The sequence below is a fragment of the Camelus ferus genome, chromosome 6, assembly GCF_009834535.1.
Source record: "Camelus ferus isolate YT-003-E chromosome 6, BCGSAC_Cfer_1.0, whole genome shotgun sequence".
Lineage (NCBI taxonomy): Eukaryota > Metazoa > Chordata > Mammalia > Artiodactyla > Camelidae > Camelus > Camelus ferus.
Genome location: NC_045701.1, coordinates 9,684,322 through 9,707,312, shown reverse-complemented (window position 1 = coordinate 9,707,312; position 22,991 = coordinate 9,684,322). Strand labels below are relative to the sequence as shown.

Here is a 22,991-nt window from a genome sequence, read left to right as displayed (position 1 = left end):
AGGAACAACAGATCAACAAAACTACCAGAAACAACAAATGGCAATAGTAAATCCTTACCTATCAATAATTACTTTAAATGTAAATAAATTAAACTCTTCAGCTAAAAGACGTACAAAGACTGAATAGATTCAAAAAAAAAAAACCCCAAAACACCAAGATCCAATAATAAGCTACCTACAAGAGACTCACTTTAGCCTTAAAAACACATACAGACTGAGGGTGAAAGGATGGAAAAAGACATTTCAAACAAGTGGTAACCAAAAAAAAAAAAAAAAAAAAAAAAAAAAAAGCAGGGGTAGCCATACTTATATACAAAGCAAAAACTAAGAGCTAAAAGGAAAAATAGATGGTAATATACAGATAACTGTATATTACAGTTATAAAATAAATAGTATAAATAAACAGTAACTGTTAGGGACTTTAATAACACACTTTCAAAAATGGACAGATCATCCAGACAGAGAATCAGTAAGGAAACAGCAGATTTGAACACTATAAACCAAAGTTACCTAACTGACACATACAGAATATTCTATCCAAAAACAGATTACATATTCTTCTCATGTGCACATGAAACATTTTCTAGAATAGGCCATCTGTAGGCTACAAAACAAGAGGACTGAAATCATACCAAGTATCTTCTCTGATCATAATGTCATAAATTAGAAATCAGTTATAGAAAGAAAAGTGGAAAATTCATGAACACATGAAATTACACAATGGAATTTAAACACAATGGAAATTAAACAACCCTCTCCTGAATGACCAATGGATTAAGAAAGAAATTATAGGAGAAATTTAAAAGTTTCTTACAACAAATGGAAATGGAAACACAACATACCAGAACTCATGAGATGCAACAAAAGCACTTCTAACAGGACATTCACAGCAATAAACATCTACATTAAAAAGCAAGGAAAATCCCAAATAAACCTAACTCTATGCTTCAGAGAACTAGAAAAAGAAAAAAAAAACCTGAGCCCAAAGTTAGCAAAAGAAAGGAAATCATAAAGATTAGAGAAGAAATAAATGAAATAAAGAATAGAAAAACAGCGAAAAGATTAACCAAAATAAGAGCTAATTCTCTAAAAGTATAAATAAAATTGACAAATCTTTAGCTAAACAAGGAAAAAAGAGAAAGGACCCAAATCAATACAATTATAAATGAAAAAGGAAAATATTACAAGAGATACCACAGAAATTCAAAGAATCACAAGAGGCTATTATGAACAACTATTTACCAACACACTGGACAACCAAGAAGAAATTTTAAAAATTCTTAGAAACATTTAACTTACCAAGACTGAATCAGGAAGAAACAGAAAATCTGAATAGAGTAATTACTAATAAGTAAACAGAATTAATAATAAAAAAAAAATCTCCCAGTGAAGAAAATACCAGGATCAGATGGCTTTACTGATGGATTTTACCAAAGATGTAAAGAAGAATTAACACCAATCCTCAAATTCCTCCAAAAACCTGAAGAAACACTCACAAACTTATTTCATAAGGCCAGCATTATTCTGACATCAAAACCTGAAAAGGATATTACTAGAAAAGAAAACAACAGAACAATATCCCTGTTGAATATAGATACAAAATTCTCAATTAAACACTAGCAAAACAAAGTCAGCAGCACACCAAAAAAGATTACTCATCATGATAAAGCAGGATTTATCCCTGGAATGCAAGGATAATTCAATGTACACAAATCAAAGCTATCAATCATCACATTAATAGAATGAAAGAAAAGAATCAAATAATCACCTCAATAGATGCAGAAAAAGCATTTGACAAAATTCAACATCCATTCATGATAAAAACTCTTAACAACTTAGGCACAGAAGAAATATATCTCAACATAATAAAGGTCATTTATGACAAGCCCACAGCTATCATCATACTCAATGGTGAAAGGTTGAAAGATTTCCTGTAAGATTAGTAACAATATGAGGGTGACCACTCTCACCACTCTTACTCAACATAGTACTGGAACTCTTAGGTAGAGTAATCAGGCAAGAAAAAGAAATTAAAGGTATCATAATTGGAAAAAAAAAAAAAGGAAGAAAAACTGTCTCTATTTGAAGAAGACATGATTTCATATACAGAAAATCCTAAAGACTCAACCAAAAAGTTGTTAGATCTAATCAATAAACTCAGTAAAGTTGCAGGATACAAAATTAATACAAAACTCAGTAGCATTGCTGCACACTAATAACAAATTCACTGAAAAAGAAATATAGAACTAGATTCCATTCACAATAGAATCACAAACAATAAAACACTTAGGAATAAATTTAACTCTAAATATCTCTACTCTGAAAACTACAAGATACTGATGAGAGAAATCAAAAAAGATAAATAAATGAAAAGGTATCCCATGTTCAAGGATTAAAAGAATTAACATTGTTAAAATGTTAACACTATAAAAAGCCATCTATAGATTCAATGCAATCTCTATCAAACTTCCAAAGACATCTTTTACAGAAGAAAAACACTCCTAAAATGTATATAAAAGTCAAAAGACCCCACATATTCAAAGAAATTCTGAGAAAGAATAAAGCATGAGGCATCACACTTCCTGATTTCAAACTATACCATAAAGCTATGGTCTTCAAAACAGTATGATACTGGCATAAAAACAGATAAACAGACTAGTGGGAACAGAATAGAGAACCCATAAATAAACTCAAGCATATACAGTCAACTAATATTTGACAAAGGAACCAAGAATACTCAATGGATAAAAGATAGTCTCTTCAATAAATGGTGCTGGATAACTGGATATTCACATGTAAAAGAATTAAAATGATCCATAATTTACACCATTCACAAAAGTTAATTCAAACGAATTAAAGACTTTAATGTAAGACCTGAAACCATGAAAATTTTAGAAGAACACATAGAAATAAAGTTCCTTGACATGGGTCTTGGCAATGATTTTTTGGAAATGACACTTAAAGCACAAGCAATAAAATAAAACCTAAACAAACAGAACAACATCAAACTAAAAAGCTTCTGCAAGCGAAAGAAATCATCAACAAAGTGAAAAGAAAACCTACAGGATGGGAAAAAATATTTGCAAACCATACATCTGAAAAGTGGTTGATATCCAAAACATATAAGGAATTCATACAATTCAAAAGGAAAAAACCAACCCAACTGAAAAATTTATCACTGAAAAATGGGAAAAGGACCTGAATAGACATTTGTCCAAAGAATATATACAATAGGCAACAGGTACATAAAAAAGATGCTCAACATCACTAGTCATTAGGAAAATGCAATTTAAAATCACAAAGAGATATCACCCCACACCTGTTAGAAAGCTCACCATCAAATAAAACAAGAGATAACAAAGGCTAGCATGGCTGTGGAGAAAAGGGACCCCTCGTGCTCTGCTGATGAGACTATAAATCATATAGCCACTATGCAAAACAATATAGAAGATCCTCAAAAAATTAAAAACAGAACCATGATATGATCCAGCAATCCAAATTCTGGGAATATAGCCAAAGGAAACAAAAATACTAACTCAAAAAGAAATCTGCATCCCATGTTCACAGCAGCATTTTATTTTTATTTTTAACTTTTTTACGATAGCCAAGACATGGAAACAACATAAGTGTCCATGACAGATGAATGGATAAAAAACAAGTGTGTATATACACACAATAGAATATTATTCAGTCATTAAAAATGAGGAAATCCTAACCAGATTATACTGTATAGCACAGGGAAATATATACAAGATCTTATGGTAGCTCACAGCGAAAAAAAATGTGACAATGAATATATGTATGTTCATGTATAACTGAAAAATTGTGCTCTACACTGGAATTTGACACAACATTGTAAAATGACTGTAACTCAATCAACAAAATGTTAAAAATAGAAAAAAATGAGGAAATCCTATCATTTGCAACTACAAGGATGGACGATGAAGGCATATGCTAAGTGAAATTAGTTAGGCAGAAAGATAAATATTCTATGATCTCATTTACACATGGAATATTTTTTAGAACATCCAACAAATTCATAGAAAAAGAGTTTAGACTTGTGGTTACCAGAGGTGGAGAGGGTAGGATAAGAGGAAGGAGCATAGGAGGAAAGTGGGCAAAGGTACAGACTTCCAGTTATAAGATAAATGAGTACTAGGTATGTGATGTACAATATGATGTCTAGTGCTACTCTATGAGATATATATATACACACACACACACATATATATATATACTGTGGTGATCATTTCACAATATATGTAAGTCAAACCATCGTGGTGTATCTCTTAAACTTATTCAGTGATGTATGTCAATTATTTCTCAATAAAACTGGGGTGGGGGAGGATAGACAAAATACTGAGTCCTAAAACAGAAACATGTATATATACAGAAATTTATCATATAATGTGGACGTTGTATTCAAGTGAGCTGCAAAAGGGTGAACTGTTTAACAAAGGGTGTAGAAGTAACTGAACACTCACTTATTAAAAAAGTAAACTTAGGCCTCACCTTTCATTATACATGAAAATAAGTTCCAATGGGATTAAAGATCTCAACAAAAACAAAACTAAAAAGATACCAAAATAAAAAGCTAAGGACCATTTGTATAATCTTGAAGGAGTTTCTTTAAAGATGACAGAAAACTCAGAAGCCATTAAGAGAAAGACTGAGAGCTATAACTACAAACAAATTCAAAGCTTGTACATGACAACTGAGAATATCTGCAAATTCTACAAGAGAAAGAAGATGAACATATTTAATACATATAGAGATCTTATAAATGAAATCATCACTCTAATGCATTCTTGGTAATAGGCAAGTTAAAGTATAAGTATCCTTTTACTTTGCAATTTCACTTCTAAAACATAGCCAACAGGATATCTTATATGTATATGCATGTGTGTGTGTGTACACACACAAAATTTGTCTTGAGTCTCCAAGGACTTTTATTTTAGTACTCTATATAATAGGAAAAAATTTTTTTAAATCTGGTGTATATTAATGAGGATTAATTGAACTATTTTACATTGATACAAGAGTATTCTACTCAGTTATTAAAAAGAATGAAGAAGATCTATAGGTTCTGACATACAAGGTGTTATACCTCATTTTATACATTATGACCTCATTTTTACTAAAACAAATTATACAGCAGAAGCCTCTTAACTCAATCAGGAGCAGTGGTTGCTTAACTGAAAAAACATTAAAGCAGGGAAAGATACTTTTAAATATTTCCTTTTCATTTAAAAAAATATGTACAATAATTCTCCTATCTTTGGATATAGGACCCCAAATTTTAATTATGAGTCCACCTGTCCTTTCTGATTAAACCATATCCCTAAAATACTGTTTAAGATTTCTGGTTGATTTTTTTAAAGCGGAGTGAGGATTTTAAAGCACTTGCAAAGCAATCTAAATACACACTCCAACTAGATTTGTATTTTCCCCCAATCTTTCACAATTGTCTTGCCCATGCCTAGATTACTGCAGTTGTTCTTAGCATGAGCCCTTAGCAAAACTTTTCAAAGCATTAGACTTAGATAGGAAGAATAATTCCCTTTTATACATTTTGGTTTAAACATTTCATTAAAATTGCAAAATTACTATAACAAACAGAATAAAAGGTTTAGAAACAAACAAGATTACTCTTGACAAACGTAAGACTCAATAATCTCTAACTGTAAATTAACACTTAGGTTTATTAGTCAATCTCTTATGAAATTTTTCAACATGAGTCAGTTTAACCAAGTACCATTAACTGATATAATCAAGACCCTAGACCAGTGCTGTCCAATATGGGAGTTACCAGCCACTCATGGCTATAGAACACTTGAAAAGTGGCTAGTCTGAATTGAGATGTGATGTAAATGTAAAAAAATTCCAGATTTCTAAGACTTCATACTGAAGAGAATGCAAAACACTGTGACAATGATTTTTAATACTGATCATAAGTTAAAGTGATAATATTTTGGAAATACCAGATTAAATAAAATATATTTTTTAAATTAATTTCACTTTAAAAAAATTTTAATGTTGTTAATAGTACATTTTAAATTACAAATGCTGTTTTCATTTTATTTCTATTAGGTAGCACGGTTCTAGGCCTGCAAACATCCTTTGTTCAACGGTGATGCCATGAAGTTCTACTTGAAACAATCAATCCCTCTTTTTTATCATCTCTGTTATCTGAATCCAAGACATTCTGTAGTAATATTTTAAAAGAAATCCCTCTAAGGAGACTCATGATTCTATGTCAGGAGTCAATAAACTATGGCCCCTTGGCCAAATTTAGCCTACTGACTATTTTAGTACCATCTGTGAGCAAAGAACAGCTTTCGTATTTTTAAATGGTTTAAAAAACTCTGTACAAAGTGGGTACAGAGGGAACATACCTCAACTTAACAAAGGCCATGATACTGCAAAGTTGCAGGATACAAAATTAATATACAGAAGTCTGTTGCATTTCTATATACTAACAATGAACCATCAGAAAAAGAAATTAAAGAAACAACTGCATTTACAATCACATCAAAAAGAATAAAATACCTAATAAACCTAACCAAGGAGATAAAAGACCTGAATTCGGAAAACTATAAGACAGTGATGAAAGAAATTGAAGATGACACAAATGGATGGAAAGATAGATTGTATTCATGGATTGGAAGAATTAATATTGTTAAAATGACCATACTACCAAGGGAATTTACAAAGTCAGTGCAATTCATATCAAAATACCAATGGCATTTTTCACAGAACAAGAACAAATAATTTTAAAATTTGTATGGAAACACAAAAGACCCCACAGAGCCAAAACAATCTTAAGAAAGAAGAACAGAGCTGGAGGTAGCATGTTCCCTGACTTCAGACTATACTACAAAGCCACCATCATCAAAACAGTATGATACTGGCACAAAAACAGGTAGATCAATGCAACAGAGCAGACAACCCAGAAATAAACCCATACATTTATGGTCAATTAATCTATGACAAAGGAGGTAAGAATATACAATGGGGAAAAGACAGTCTGTTTAATAAGTGGTGGTGGAAAAACTGGACAGCTACATGTAAAAGAATAAAACTAGAACATTTTCTCACCCCCACATAAAAAAACAAACTCAAAATGAATTAAAGTCCTAAATGTAAGACCAGAAACCATAAAACTCCTAGAAGAAAATATAGGCAGGACACTCTTTGACATAAATCATAGTAATTTGGAGGGGGGGGGGTGTCTCCCAAGGCAAAGAAAACAAAAACAAAAATAAACAAATGGGGCTTAATTAAGCTTAAAAGCTTTTGCACAGCAAAGGAAACCATCAACAAAATGAAAAGACAATCGACTGAATGGGAGAAAATATTTGTAAATTATGTGACCAATAAAGGATTAATACCCAAAATATATAAACAGCTCATATAACTCAATATCAAAAAATACAACAACCTGATTAAAAAATGAGTGGAAGACTTGAATAGACATTTTCCCAAAGAAAACACACAGGTGGCCAACAGATGCATGAAAAATGCTCAACATTGCTAATTATCAGAGAAATGGAAATCAAAATCACAATGAGTTATCACCTCATACTGTCAGAATAGCTACTGTCAAAAGGACCACAAATAATAAATGTTGGACAGGATGTGGAGAAAAGAGAACCCTCATACACTGCTGCTGGGAGTGTAAATTGGTGCAGCCACCTTGGAAAACAGTATGAAGGTTCCTCAAAAAATCAAAAATGGAAATACCATATGATCCAGCAATTCCACCCCTGGGTACATATCCAAAGAAAATGAAAACGCTAATTTGAAAAGATACATGCACCCCAATGTTCACAGCAGCATAATTTACAATACACAAGGTAAGGAAGCAATCTAAGTGTGTTCATCAATAGATGAATGCATAAAGAATATGTGATATATACACACAATAGAATATTATGCAGCAATAAAACATGAAGTTTTCCCATTTGCAACAACATAGATGGACCTGGAGGGTATTATGTTTAGTGAAACGAGCCAGAAAGAGAAAAACTAAATACTTTGTGTTATCACTTATATATGGAATCTAAAAAATAAAACAAACTAATGAATATAACAAAAAAGAAATGGTTCGTGGGCATAGTTAGCTGCAAATTGCACCTACAGGATTTGGTGATATAATGAGAAGAGAAAGCTGTGTTTCCATTTTAATCTCTATCAGGGATTAATTTAGATTTCTAGCTTCTTAATTTGCTTCTGCCATTATTGTTCTTGATTCAAGAAAGTGTTCAGAACCCCAGCTTCAGGACAGTCTCTTCTAGGAGAGTGAGTTTGTTTTTGCCTCTGATATGTGTTCCTTTTATTTTAAAATATAATAGGGTTTTGTTTGTTTTCCTGGGACAGGGTTTACAAAATGGCATACAAAAAGGCTCAGAGATTTGTGGCATCAAATGGTCAATGTACACCTTGACTTTGACATTCATCAGTGTTCTAGCTATGATACCAACACTACCCTTTGAGACCTTGGGTACTCACTACTCTTCTAGTGCTCAGCCTATGGGTAACATTTCCAATTTTCTCTTAAACCCTCTACTCATTTACAGGACTCTTCGTCAAGCCATGGTTTCTCAGGCACCTACCTCAGTAGACCCTGTGAACGCAATCTTGTCTATGCCAACGTGAGAAGCTATTGCTGCCCCGGCCGTTGGCCCGTATCCTGGCAAAATATTGATGACTCCCGGTGGAAAGCCAGCCTAACAAAACAGAATTGGAGGAAACGTGGCTTGTGAAAGCTGATGAAGCACGTTAAATCGGATATGCTCCAGTAGGCCCCAACCGTGAAGGGAGTGGGAGACCCCCTGAAGTTGGCTTCACTTACCTCCTTGATGAGGGCTCCCATGTAGAGTGCGCTGAGTGGTGTTTGTTCTGCTGGCTTAATAACTACTGTATTGCCACAGCACAGAGCTGGAGCAATTTTCCAGGCAAACATCAGCAGGGGGAAGTTCCACTGAAAGTGAAAAACTCAGGGTTGATAGATGGAAAAATATTTCTCTATTACTTTGTTTTCAACCTGTGACTTCTCAGATTTCTCAGACTTGTCCTCAACATAAATCTTGTCCCACCACAGAGTATAGATGTTTGGATTTTTTAAATTACTTCATTAAGAATAGAATAGAATCGACCATGAAAATCTCTCCTTTTCTCTCTGGTTAGCAAATTACTATTTCCCAGCTACCCACCAAAAGAAATCTCATGGTGAAAAGGGAGTCTGTTTTTCTTTGTTTTGTTTAGGTTTTTCATTGTTGTTATTTTATATGTTTTTAAAATTAGACTTTGGTTCCAGTAAATTCTGTGCATGGAAATTTTTTGCTGCATTTGTGATTTTTAAACCAGGATATCAGACTGGTATGAAAGCTCTTCAGTGTGGAAGAACTAGAAGTCAGTGTATACTTAAAGGTAGTACCTTTTCTTTACGTACAAACATACATGTGTTGTCACGAGACACATGATTACAAAAATAAAGTGCATATCTACTGATGAGTACACAAAAATTTTAGTTGGCCTTCTTGCCATTGCAAAAAAATATATGTGAGTATCTGAATTGGGGCCTAAAATGGTTTAAATGGATTTTAAAAGGATATTAAGCTTGTATTGTCATAAGTGCAGGCATGAGCCTTAGTACTATCAGGTGTCGTTGATAATTTCATTAAGACAGAAAACAGAAATACTGGTCCCCTGGCTTCAGCCCCCGACCACAGTGTGTTTCTGCCTGAAGCGTCTCAGCTGCCATCCTTGAAAGATTCTCACTGGCCCTGGCAAGCTTGCAAAAATATACAAGTGTCTTGCCTTCACCAAACACCCAATTTCTTTTCCCCTTAGTTGTTTATAAACTTGGGAGTCCACAGCGATGTTTTAATTCCATCTACAGTATATAAATCTTGGAGCGCAGTAACTGAGCTGGAGCTGGCTGACAAGCGGCTCTTGTCCTGTCAGTGAAAGCTGCAGCTCCCAGAGTCTGGAGAAGGGCAAGAAGAGCAGGTTTGAGTTCCTGCCATTAAGGTGACAGACCTCATCCCCACTCTGATCCAACTGGGATTTCCTCAGGTGGTTTAGGAGCAGAAGAACTTAAACCAAACCTCTCATCTTCCCTTTTCATTCTCTAATAAATTTCACGGTAACCCAGAGCTTGTAGATCATTAAATATAAATGACTACTTCTCAAAAATCTCTGGCTCCCAAAACCAAAGATTAGCTTGAATTATTCTCCTGTATTTTGAGAAGAGAAAACTTCTTGTCCATACTGTAATTCAAATTGAGCCTCCCCTGAAGTCCCTGCCAGAACGATTAGCTAGTACTGTTGGAAGACTCGATGATGTTTTGTGTAGTGCCAAGGCTGTGTATGAGACAGAGGAAAAAGACAATGTTTAATGTTCCAATCCAAACACTAAGCACCACATCTATTTCCCTTTACAAGACACATAACAGCCCGGCATGGTTTCAATTATGACTGTGACGTTAATTGTACTGCTGTGTCTTCTGTAGAGTCTTCTATCTAGATTTTTGTGAAAAGAAACAGTGGGAAAGAATGGGATTAAAAGACCATATAAAACAATATGCCTGGAAAAATGGTGAGTCACAGTTTTAAAAAATAAACAAGCAAATATAACAAAGCATTAATTTTCCATAAGCAGATTGGACATCCATAACCAAGGGCAGGTTATTAATACACTGGGCTTTGCTTTGCTTATTTTAATCATGAGAATTCCATGACTTGAGAACTCAACTCCTGGTAACAGAGCTGAAACCCTATTAACCTGTTCAAATAAGCATTTGCAGGGAGGCTGTTAAAGATATGTCAACAACATGAGCTCAGGGCTTTTTTTCCCCCAGTAATGGAAAACACACATCGCTGAGGTCCATGTTTTATGTATCCTTAAGAGAACTGGTTCAAGAGAAAATAAATACAAGGCGTGAGGAGATACACTTACCGGGATGATCTGTCCACACACTCCAATGGGTTCGTGTCTTGTAAAGGTAAAATAGTCTCCATCTGAAAGAAATGAGCATGTCACTATCAGAGAGTTCAGACAAGAAGAAAAAAATGCAGAAGGAGAACGTGCATGGCAGCAAAAAGCAGAAATAAAGTTGAAAAAAAACTTTATTTTCTTCATGGTTCCTACTCAGCCATGTATGAAAGCTTGTAGGAGAGCTATCACTTGGCAACGGGTTTCTCCAGATATGGTTCCCAGACACCTGAACAGAGTACTGATGAGAGGACCTCGTTTATGATATCAGATGCAGTCCTGCGGTGGAGGGCGAGGCAGGGATGGGACCCAGGAAACCAGGAAGTACTAAATTTTACTTTAAATATTAAAGCGATACTTACATGTAGCACAGTTAACTGAGTTAAAAACTGAGATACCTCAAAATTTTAAACAGCTTTCTGAAGTACTAAAAAAGGAAGTAAGTAAAATGCTATTGGGTACACTGAAAATGCTAGGTGACTGGAAAAGGTGAGGAACAGAAGTAAGACCTATTTCATAACTTAATCCCAGTGTCCAAGTACACTTCCAGGCACTGGGAGAACCCAGGCATGTTTAGGCCTATTTCAAGAAGGCAAAAGTCTACTTCAAAGAAGATTCCATCAATAACCCAAAGCCTCCACCCTCAAGCTAGCCATGGAAATGAAGATGATTTAATAACCTTATGTTCCTTATAGGAGCAACAGGCAATTGGAATAAATACCTAAGAAATCCAAACCTAATTCATTTTTAGGAAAGTACCATTATGTTTACCTGGATTATTTTAGGTGGCTAACTGAACTAACTGAAGAACGTCTAGTTTTTAGCAGACAGCTTTTCGTTTCTGGTACTGGGTCTTTGTTTTTCCCTCAAGTGCCAACCCTTTGATCACTTCACTGGTATTTGTTTTCTCTCTCAAAAGCCGTTCCACAGGGAAAGTGCAGACTCTTTAGTTAATACTCAAGAAGAGCATTACAATTAGGGGTGGGGATCGAAGTGGGCACAGAAGTAACAGCCATCTGTTGCTGATGCATCTTTTCAAAGAACTTTTTCCCCACATACAGTAGTGTGCTTTTATCCCCTCTCTCTTAAGAAAAAAAATGAGATCATATTATCCATTGTCTTCTATACTTTGTTTTTTTCCCCCTCTTTTTTTCCATATAAAGCTTACACATTTTTCGAACTACTGAGTATTATTCCACTGGCTCAATAAATAACAGTACTACTGTAAACTGTCCTGAGGGACACACAAACTGCCTTCAGTTCAGGGTATTATAAATAATGCTGTAACACTATCATTTTATATATCTCTACATATCTGTGGAATTTCATGGTCAAAGTATATAGGCATTTCACATTTGGATAAACATTGCCAAATCAACCTTCAGGAAAATCACACAACTCATAATTCCAACAACATGATTTTTTTCCTACCCTTTAACACTAGAGTTTTTCAATCATTTTAATTTTAGTCAACCTTACAGGTGAAAACTGGCAACGTGTTTTGATCTCTTTAATGATATACAGGTTTAATATTTTTCATGTTTACTGGCTGTTTAAAATTTTTTCCTCAGGTTTATATCCTTTCCCATTTTTCTACCTGGGTTATTCTTTTTAGCCATTTAGCAAACTCTATGTATATTAAGGAAATTAGGCCTTTGTCATGTGTATAAGTAAAGTTTTTCCCTAATCAGCTACTTGTCTCCCAACTTTGTTTCATGTATATTACTTTAAATGGAAGAATTTAGGAAGTAGGTAGTGCTCAGAAACTGCAGGAAGGAAATTATTTTAGAATGTATCTCCACTACCACAAGAAAACAGCCAGAATGTGGAAACTGTCAATAGAGGGACAAGAAGTTTGAGTAATATTTTAAAATTCAAATTAACTCTTAGGTTTGTATACAGACAACTCAAGAATTTTTATAGATGTCTTTCCTTACAATAGTGCAAATTGCTACCCTTCTTCAATTTATAAATCTCTGTAAAGTTTATTTTCCTATTAATACTTTTTAATGTTTCACATTTTTCCCAGAAGATACAAATGCGATATTAGGCTTCTTCTTGGAAAAGTTTTTTTCATGGGGAGCAAAACTGCTCATCAATTACAAAGGAGCTTCATTTGGAAGGAAATTCTTCCCAAGTAAACTCTGCAATTTGGCTAAGGTGATGGATTCAAGCATTAACCACAGACAACAGAACCAGAATGTAACATTAGGATGGAGTGCAAATGAGCTGAGAGAAAAATGGGAATATGAGCTGAAGAAACAACACAGGTATTTGAGCAGCACGTGTGGGAAACTGCAATGGTTCAGAGAAAGTTCACAGGGCACTGGCGCAAGCACAGCATGGTAATTCGTAAAGCATTTCCCCCTACGCTCTAAATACTGACGAATTCAGTTGTATGACTTATGTAATTCTGAAAGTTACTTAAGAAATGAAACGGAGAAGAAAAAATGTGGGAAAATCTTAAAAAGTTAACTTCAAGAACTGAACTCCACTCCATAATTGTATCTCAAGAGAACTGAGTTATGGGGAATGAAAATTTTCTTGGATAAACTGTTCAAAGACTTGACATTTAGCCAAAGGCTGGCACAAAAAGGAACTGAAGAATCTTCCATCTAAGTTCCTCTAAGCAGTAAATAAAGAAATAAAGGGTATTTTGGTGCTTGAACTCTTCCTAAAAGAGCACTGAGTGAAAGAGATAGAGAGGGTCCCAGACCTTGAGCTCAGTAGTATCGCTCACTCTATTACTTACTTATAATAATATTATTATATTACTTACTTATAATAATAGCTTACTCTCTTACTTACAATTTCTTAAATTAACTCACCTTTAAAAAAAATCTGTAACAGATAGCTATTTGTTAGCCTCACCTTAAGGAAAATCTATGAAATAACAGATTTCCTGAACTAGCAATATTATCTTCTAATATTCTTCAAACTGAATAATTAAAATAAAACATGCTTACTATTTAACGTGTAGAATCAACTTGCATGTACCAGTGCCACATGTATGCCGTATTGTGCTTCTCAAATTTAAATGTGTACACTAAGCACCTGGAGATCTTGTTAAAATGCAGATTCTGAATCCTTAAATCTAGGGTAGGACCTAAGAGTTTGCATTTCTACAAGCTCCCAGGGTGATGTGGGCCTGGTGCTTCTGATCCACAGACCACACTCCAATAGCACGGTTCAGAGGGATCAAGCAGGTAAAGGGGAGTCCACGGGCATCAAGATGACCTACAGTTGCTGAGTTCTATTTATTTACTTTTTGCCTGGAAGGAGTCTGAAGTGTAGGAGAATCTAAACAAAGTGTTTAAACACTTTTAAAATAGTAAAATAAGAACAAAAACATATATACATCTACAGAACCTTACAAAATATTTTCACATTCTTGCCTTGTTACGTGCACACCACCACTATGGAAAATTAGGGCAAGTGTTATTATCACAATTTTATAACTAGAGAAAATATGGCACAGAGATTTTTAAGTCTACAAAGATAAACTGGTTAAGTTGTGGCTCCTACACTTGAATCTGGGTCACCAGATCTCAAGTTCATTTCCTTTAGAAACATATTAAAGGCTCTTTTGTGAATAAGGTGTTGGCGTTAGATGGATATCATGAACTACAGAATCAGAGTATAAGGTCAATGAGTGCAAATAGCAAAAAAAAGACAACCCTTTTGTGAAGAGTGAAGATGACCCTTTGAGGATGTGGGATGTGGACACAGAGAACTCACAGAGTCTCCTGTATCTTAAGTTATAAAGAGAACACAACGGAGCAGCCCTCCCCTCAGGCGGGGGAGCCCAGGGCTGAGTGCCTCTCCTCCCCTAGGATAAGTCGACTCCAACAGGCGGCCAAGTGTTACTTCTCTCTCTTTCCTCCATCCTTAAGATGATATACAACGAGCACTCCTCTCTGCCTAGAAGAAAAATTACAGCCCATTTTCCCATCTTTTATGTTAATAATGTTCTCCAGACATGGCAAGATGATTTAAAAGGCTGTTCTCTTCATTTCTGCAGCTTTGTGCCATAAAGCACGTGAGCTTGACATAGGAAAAAATCTCCAACCAAACTCAAATACTCTATTTTAGGCTACAATGATCTTAGGTCTTCTTATCAAACACAAGGCATTACAGAGAGAGCGCACACTCAGCAACGAAGGACCACATTTGATGAAAATGCCAAATAAATGTTCTGAATATCACATTCTGAGCCAACAAGTCAGAATACAACTATGGTGGAGTAAACTAAAGAAGAGATGAGACACCAAAACACAAATACTTAAATCACATGTGTAGGACTTTTTACCTCTCAGCCTCTTTTCCATTTCACTCAAGAAAGTAAAAAATAGAGAGTAACAGATACTACTCTTAAAAGGGGGTTATTTTAAGGCACATCCAGACACAACTTCTCTGATGTGTTTTTACCTGAGTGATTACAGCCTTATGAAGAATATAAAACTCTTACAACTAAAATCTTTATTTTACTATGAACTTGGTTGAGCTATGGATCAAATTTTACTGAGTATGTACAGATTGAGCCATTTATAGAATTTTACTAAAAAGAAGCTTTGTCCCTAGAGCTGAGTAACAGAAAAATCTCTTCCGTATTTGTGAACGTTGAGCCACAGTTCTATGTCCTCTGATGGGGGCTCATGAAATGACACAGAAGAGACAGTAATTACTTGGTTAATCAGGACAGTTTAATTATTTGGATTATTCCTTCGGGGTAAACATTACTTCCTAAAGCAGATTTTATAGTTGCTTAAAAAATATTTTTGGCAGAATTATTATTCTCATACGAACATCTGGCATTGACACAACCTATACACAAGCTAGAAACCATATGATAAGGTAATATGTATAGTCAATAAAGTCAGAAAAATCTGAACTGTGCCAGAAATTGAGGGGAAATTTATCAAATTTGGATCTCAAGAAATGGCTCCCAATTACAATACTAAGAGTATTTCAAGAACTGTAGCAAATTTTACATACCTGGTAACAGTAAAAATGAGTTTATTTAATAGCATCAGAATCTATAGCATCAGTGAATGGATGGCCATCTTCAAATCTCCAACCTGTGTACAAAATTACCTTTCAAGGAGCTAGTAACCCTTTTGGTGACCCTGGATATTAAACAATTAGACCAACTACATGTTCAACTAGTCCATTATGTCCTCTAGCAGATTCCTATGTATTCTGAGACTGAACAGACCTTACTGAACATTTTACAGCTATACTGACAAACTCTGTAAATGCCCACACCAACACTGGAGACTCTGTATTATATACAGTGGTGTTAACATTATTCCTCCCATGAGTCTGTTGGTAGCCTCTCAGAAGTTGAATTGCATGTTTGAGTCAGTTATGAAGATATCTTAGCTCTACCACTCCTCCATTACACCATCCTAAAAAAAAAAAAAGTCACTTCATCTCTCTGGACCTCAGTTTCTTTGTCTGAAAAATGAGGAGACTGGCCTTAGGGATCCCCGACGTCTTCTTCAGCCTTAATCTCTTGAAGAGGTTACATGTGAAGCAGACCATGTGATCTCCTGTCACCATCAATTCAGGTAACTCCAACTACCCTGGGGTTCTTCTTAGGTGGGCAGAGCAAACAGCTCCTTATTCTCATTCTAAGTGAACAATAAATAAGACCTCACCATATGCGTCCTCTGTTGATAACACTACATTAGATCGAGCTGTTGAAGGCAAAACCTTAGTTAGGATCTGAGACAATTTCTGTACATTTTTAGCCTATTCTTTAGTTTAACAGGTAAAACTGGAAGGGGGTGAAGTGGATAAATAATTACAGATGGCCTGGGTAGTTTTTTCTAACTTTTCCTATATGCTAATGAATCATAAGGCCATTTTTATGTCAGAATTCATCTTAAAGCATGTACTACATTTTCTCTGCTTATATATCAAAAAATAAAATCAGCACTTGTTACAAAGAAAAATCATAAGTAATACAAATCAATTAACCTCCGTTCCTTCTTCAGTAAACTGAAAACAAGCTTTGTTCCTTCCTCTATCACAAGGAGTTTGTGGACATGAGAGGAGCAGAGAATTGGGATATAGATTTAAAATAATCAAAATGGGGAAAATAATACTTCCCCTAGAGCGCTGCTATGAGATTAGAGATAATATAATGGGCACAAAGAAAGCGTACAATAAATCATAGCGATGATTGTTATTTATCATCGTCATTAGGAGATGCTGTAGCAGAAGGGTCAAGCATAGGATTTATGGTCAGAAAGAACGGCTCCTCTGAGTACCACAGCAGGAAATAACAGACACGTTGCACAGGGAAGAACATCAGACCCCTGTGAATCAAAGTGATATTTCATGATTCTGCGATAACACCCAACTGTGGGCCTTGAGTGGGATGCAATGGACAGGGATAGGAGAATCTCTCAATTCAGAGGGAGAAACGGCTGTTTGGGGGACAGCTCCAAAGTGGTCGTGTCACAACTCTTTCCTTCTCCTCCCAAATATTCTAGAGGGAAGCCACTCCTCGGGGGGAGGGGGAAAAGTACATACTTGCTCTCTCCAATTGATTATCCACTATGTAATCAAAGTCTCTTTCTAAAATGCAATTTTGATCAAGGCATTCATTTACTTAAAATAATCCAGTGACTCACCATTACTGTGGAATAAAACTTGTAGCATGGTTTCCCCAGGCCCAGAGCTCCCTGTCTTCTAAACCTGGATATACTTTCAGGTCCATCAGCACATGGTACTCTCCTCCCTCCATGCTTCGCACAGGCTATTACCACCGCTGGTGATGGCCCTGTCTCCATCTCCACTTACCTGCCCTTCAGGTATCATCTGGTACATCCCACTTCCTTCTCCAGGAAGCCTTAATACTGGGTGAGATGCCCTTGCTATGGAGAACCAGCGAACTTCATGCTTCCATATCTGAATAAGCCACACTGCGTTACACTTCCCTGTCTACTTGTTTGTTTTCCTTACTATTCTACAAGCATCTTATTTACTCACCTTTGTATCCCTAGTGCTTAACCAAGGACATGAAACAGCAGGTGCTCTAAACAAAAAAAAATCTGCTGAATGAATGAATATACGGAGGAATGAGTGAATGACTGAGAGACTGAGGATGACACCTGGTAGAGCAGGTGAAGGAAGAGCTCTTCTCATGACAAGGCAGACTCCGCAGGCTTCCTAAGTGGAAAGGAGTCCAAGAGACAAGAGCTTAATTCTTCCCACTCTTTCTGGTTTTTATCCTTTAGTGTTAGAGATACTAAGCTGGATGAACCATGGAGTTATAACTCAATGTAACAAAGCAGTTTTATATTTTAAAATTAAAAAAAAAAACAACACTTCCAGGTTTATTTTTATGGGTGACTAGACAGAACTGTGCTTTTCATCCATGTACTTCCTCTAGGAGCAATGGCTCAGCATTCACTAACTCAGTGTCCACGCCAATTTTACAGAGCATAACTACAATGAATAATGAGAATCCACTGGATGTTAATCTAAAAATCTGCAGAGGGTTAAATGCTTCATCAGGGTGACTGGTGTCTTCCCTTTCCTGCCTTGCTGAACAGGTCTCCACAAGGGGGTCAACAATGGCTTGGGCAGAAAGAGACTTGGGCTTGAATCTCAGGTCTGCCACTTACTCGCATGTGACCTTGTTCAAGACACTAAACCCTTGGTGTTTCATTTTCTTACCTGTAAAATGGGTACAATACCTTTTAAAATCTAACTTGTCACACAGGATCACACACAGAATCACATAAATCTTATATGTGAACAAACATTTTATACTCTCAAGTGTTATGCAAATATAAAGTATATTATTCCTTTATGTTATAATTTCAAACAAATTAGAGTGTTTCACAGGGAAATGCATGTAACATAATAAAGATCCCATGATTAAAGACTAACAACCTTCTTATATTCCAGATTTCATTGGAAAAATGAATACAGACAAAAATACAAAGACAAGACAAAAATGAATACAGACAAGAATACTGACAAAAATCAAACTGATATTAAAATACGAAGTTACAAATGACAAAGCACAAGTAGATTGAACAAATTTGAGAATAAGTAAGTGAATAATAATGACCCTCCCTTTCCCTGATCTTCCACTCTGATCCCCCTGGTTGAGCCAGCTAGATTCCCTAAGCACTAAAGTAGCCAGAGGGGCTGTGAGATGAATTCTCAACAGCCTACAGGCATGCCCAAATGTATCTAAAACTGGAACAGAGAGGAAAGCTGCCAAGTTCACGTTTATCTCCATCCTTCCTTTACCTGCTTCAGGGACCACAAGGAAAGCTCTCCCACCCCAGACCCCCAGCTTCGTAGGAGCTCTGCCTACAGCTCTGACTCCCTGGAGAGTCACTCACCCTGGTATCCTTCTAAATGCACTTTAGGAAAAATCAGGGAAACAAAAATTACTTAGCATTTAAGAGAATTCCTCATTTTTTTTTTCCCTTGGCTGGACACCAGTTTACGAGCAAAGGTGGGAGAGACTACTGTGAAAGCCCTGTATTTCTAACTCCTAGGTCAACATCCTCAAAATCTCCAAAGAGCATGAGATGAAAAGCTTATGGAAGCTTATGGATCAACCACCTCTCCGGCCAAAGTAACAGCAAAGTGTCAAACAGTATCAGAAATTCCAATAAACCTTTATCTAATCAATCAAGGTCTTCTCTCCTAAGGAGGCAAACGAAAACCAAGACACTGTTGAGCTGAATAGAAATTTATGTGTACAGTCTTTTGTTTCACCTTATTTCTCAGATATCTGTACATTATTTGAAAAGATGTTTAAATACCTGAAACATATTTGTTGTCTTAACAGTGAAATGGCAGGTGCGGTGGGGAGCAAAAGAACCAGGGCCTTTGATTCTGGTAACTTCCTTTCTACACTGAAACAGGAGAGGCCAACCTAAAAAGGTTGACACATGTCCTGTTTTTTTTTTTTTTTTTTACATTTTTTTATTGAGTAATAGTTATTTTACAATGTTGTGTCACACATGTCCTGTTTCTGACAAAGGTTTTAACTCCCAGGCTTATACTAAATAACAGCTCTGCTCACTGAGGCCACTCCCCAATCCTACACACGAGGCCGGAGAACAGCAGCTCTGTGATACCCCAGAGCCAGGACTGAACTAAGACTCTGACATTCCCTAAGAGCAATTATCTCCATCTTTCTGAGTCTGCTGAGCATGGGAACCCTCTGGATGGCAGAGAAGAGTCCCTATAACCAGACAATCATTTTCTAAAGACTAACATTCCACATGTCGCCATCACTCACGGAGATGATTTTAAAATAGTCCTTTGGAGTCTCACTTATGTCCCTTCTCCACTCTGACTTCTTTTCTTCTTGCCTAAATGAGGCATCACAATGGCCACCTGGTCAGTGCTGGTCTCCGAAGCCTCTCCTCACTACTCAAGGCAGAGAACCAGCAGCACAGACGTCACCTGGCAGCTGGGTAAGAATGCAGAAACTCGGGCCCCACCCTCGATCTGCACTTGAAGATTCCAAGTGATATGCGTGTGCGTTAAAGTTCGAGAAGCACTGCTCTAAGCCATCCACACTATCAACCAACCATCCGCTTTTCTGGCAAACCAATCCTCCTCAGCCTCGGAAGGCCCGAACTGGGCATTCCGTAATTCCCAGCAGCACTTTCCACTCTTCCTCACGAGCGCACAGAAAGCAAGCTGTTTTCCAGAGAACATGGGTAGAGTACCTGGCACACTCACAAACATGTATTTTCTTTCTCTCTATCTATTCACCACTGCCAATGTCCTCATATCTCTTTCAGGTGGCCCCTGTCCTGTCATAATACCTCTTCTTCCCAGGATCCTCTAGTGAAGACACACACCAGGCACTGATGTCAAAGTTTTGACTCAACAATTTATTTGGTGGTGAATCAGGAAAACTAACGTCTCTAGCCCTCGGCTTTCTCCTCTGTCATTGAGGATGTTAATAACGGTGCCTGCCCTCGGGGCTGCTGTGAAGGCACTGCATTTGGCATTAGCTACAGCTAGCGTTCATGCTCAGCTCCAGACCTTTCCACTGACCTTGTGTGGATACTTCCCCTTTTCTTTCAAGGGCTACAGCACTGACAGGCCAAGCCACACGACTTAGCACATAAGTGTAACTCTCCTGTGGAGATCTTTGTTTTGTGTTACTGGTTTTGTCTCCTAACCTGGATCTTAAAAGAAAAAAAAAGTGTCAGTGTAACTTCCCCACACTCAACGCCTCTCCACACCCCTAACCCAGCACAGTGCTGAGCACTTTGTAGCTGACAATCGCATACCTGCTCGTCAGCTGACTGGCGTACTGATGTAAGTGTCCTGCCCCCGCACCTATATGTGAACTGTTTACATACTGAAATAGGGATATTTTTAGAATTAGTGGCATATTCTGTCTCATTGGTTGTTTAGTTCAAGCTGTTGCAAGTGTGCTCAGATCTGTATTCCATGTGACTGCTATCTGTGTTTGGTGGTGGAACTGTGTTTCTGATGGAGCCTCAGTTTCTCTTTTCAATGTACTTGGATTTCACATACCTACAGGAATGGTCATCCCATGAATTTTATCAGCCCAGCCTGCATAATACCGAAGGGTTTTGATGACGCCTTGCAAATCCACATAGAAAGCTTGCAGGAACGGTTTGCCACCATTTAGGGATTCCATGGTCTGTAGGAAAAGAAATGGAGAGAACGTTCCAGTGATACACTAAATAATTTCCGGAGCAGAAGGCAAAAGGAGAAGTGAGAATACAAATGGATCAGAATAATGATGCATACCTGGTCAACTCTGATTTCCCAAATGAAAAGAGTTTTAGTACCACTCATTTAGTTTAGTTTCCAGTAAAAACCACAATGAATATATATGTGCATGTTCTTGTGTCTGTGTTTCCAGTAACCACCATCCCAAAATATAAACACAACTGGTGATAAAGAAGTGTTCTGCTTGTCAGACCAGCTTCTGTTATATTAATGATCAGAGCTGTATGGGGATTTTTTGGAGTCTACACCAGTAATCTGAATCTATAAAGAGGAGCAGGGACATGGGCTTTTATGCAATTGATGAGAATATAAAATGTTCTCCACAGCTGCCAAGACCCCTGCTGAGAAATGGAATAGCCACAGTGCACAGTGAGTTTATTTATTACCAGCACATAAACAAGGTCTCCTCTCGGGAAGCTCGTACTGTAACAACTTGAGGGCTGGTTTTTTGTAAATATTTATGTTAACGACCATTATCTATTAAGAATGAAGTATCTGGTCCATTTAATAAAAATAGAGTTAGACTTATTAAGCAGTTTAAGATTACAAACATTATTATTTTAACGACATGTTCCTAAATAGGGTAACAGAAAGAATTATAAAAGAACACAATAAAATGAGAAAAGAGAATTTTGACTTGAGAAATATTGAAGGTGCTACAAATTTAACAAATAAAATAAATAAAAACCTATGTTTGTAACCGCATGTCCTTCTCTTCAAAGACATTTTATAACACACATTGGTATGAAAAGTATTTGAGCGACAAAATTAAAACTGAAATATTCTCCATTCAATGACATGAAAATACTGTTACTTACTCTGACTTTATTCACTTACTATGTGTATAAGATGGGACTCTATTTATAATATCATGTGACCTATCACTGTGTATTGGCTCACCATTACAGGGAATCAAATTATTTCCCAGTTCTTTTCAGATTAAATAGTCTAAAAAGTTTAAACTAGTATAAATATACGTCCATGAGATGAGTGTTACATTCTCCACGCAGGTGGCCCAGAGCCAAGGTGTAGGCAGCACAGACTGAAGTGCAGTCAATAACCAGAACCTGGGCTACCTAAATGGTTCATCCCTATGAGCTGTTGACACCAGTGAAACTCACCTTAGAGTCGCCAGCCCGAGGTTTATTTTCAACTGTGTTTACCTGGGTACAGCAGTAACTTCAGTTTTCTGGTCAGAAGCTCCCCTGTATTCCAGAGGATACTCATTAAA

The 22,991-nt window shown here is 36.5% G+C and overlaps 1 protein-coding gene across 3 annotated transcripts in view; it reads right to left on the bottom strand.

Moving 5' to 3' along the window:
• Positions 1-22,991, bottom strand: part of ALDH1A2 (aldehyde dehydrogenase 1 family member A2) — a 112,314-nt gene that overhangs the window by 38,588 nt on the left and 50,735 nt on the right. For all 3 annotated transcript variants that reach the window (XM_032481094.1, XM_032481093.1, XM_032481095.1), the window contains 4 exons: positions 21,539-21,668; positions 10,964-11,025; positions 8,855-8,983; positions 8,616-8,729 (listed from right to left, as the gene is read on the bottom strand). In XM_032481094.1, the coding sequence (XP_032336985.1) occupies positions 8,616-8,729; positions 8,855-8,983; positions 10,964-11,025; positions 21,539-21,668 (435 nt within the window). The remainder of the gene's footprint in view (positions 1-8,615; positions 8,730-8,854; positions 8,984-10,963; positions 11,026-21,538; positions 21,669-22,991) is intronic.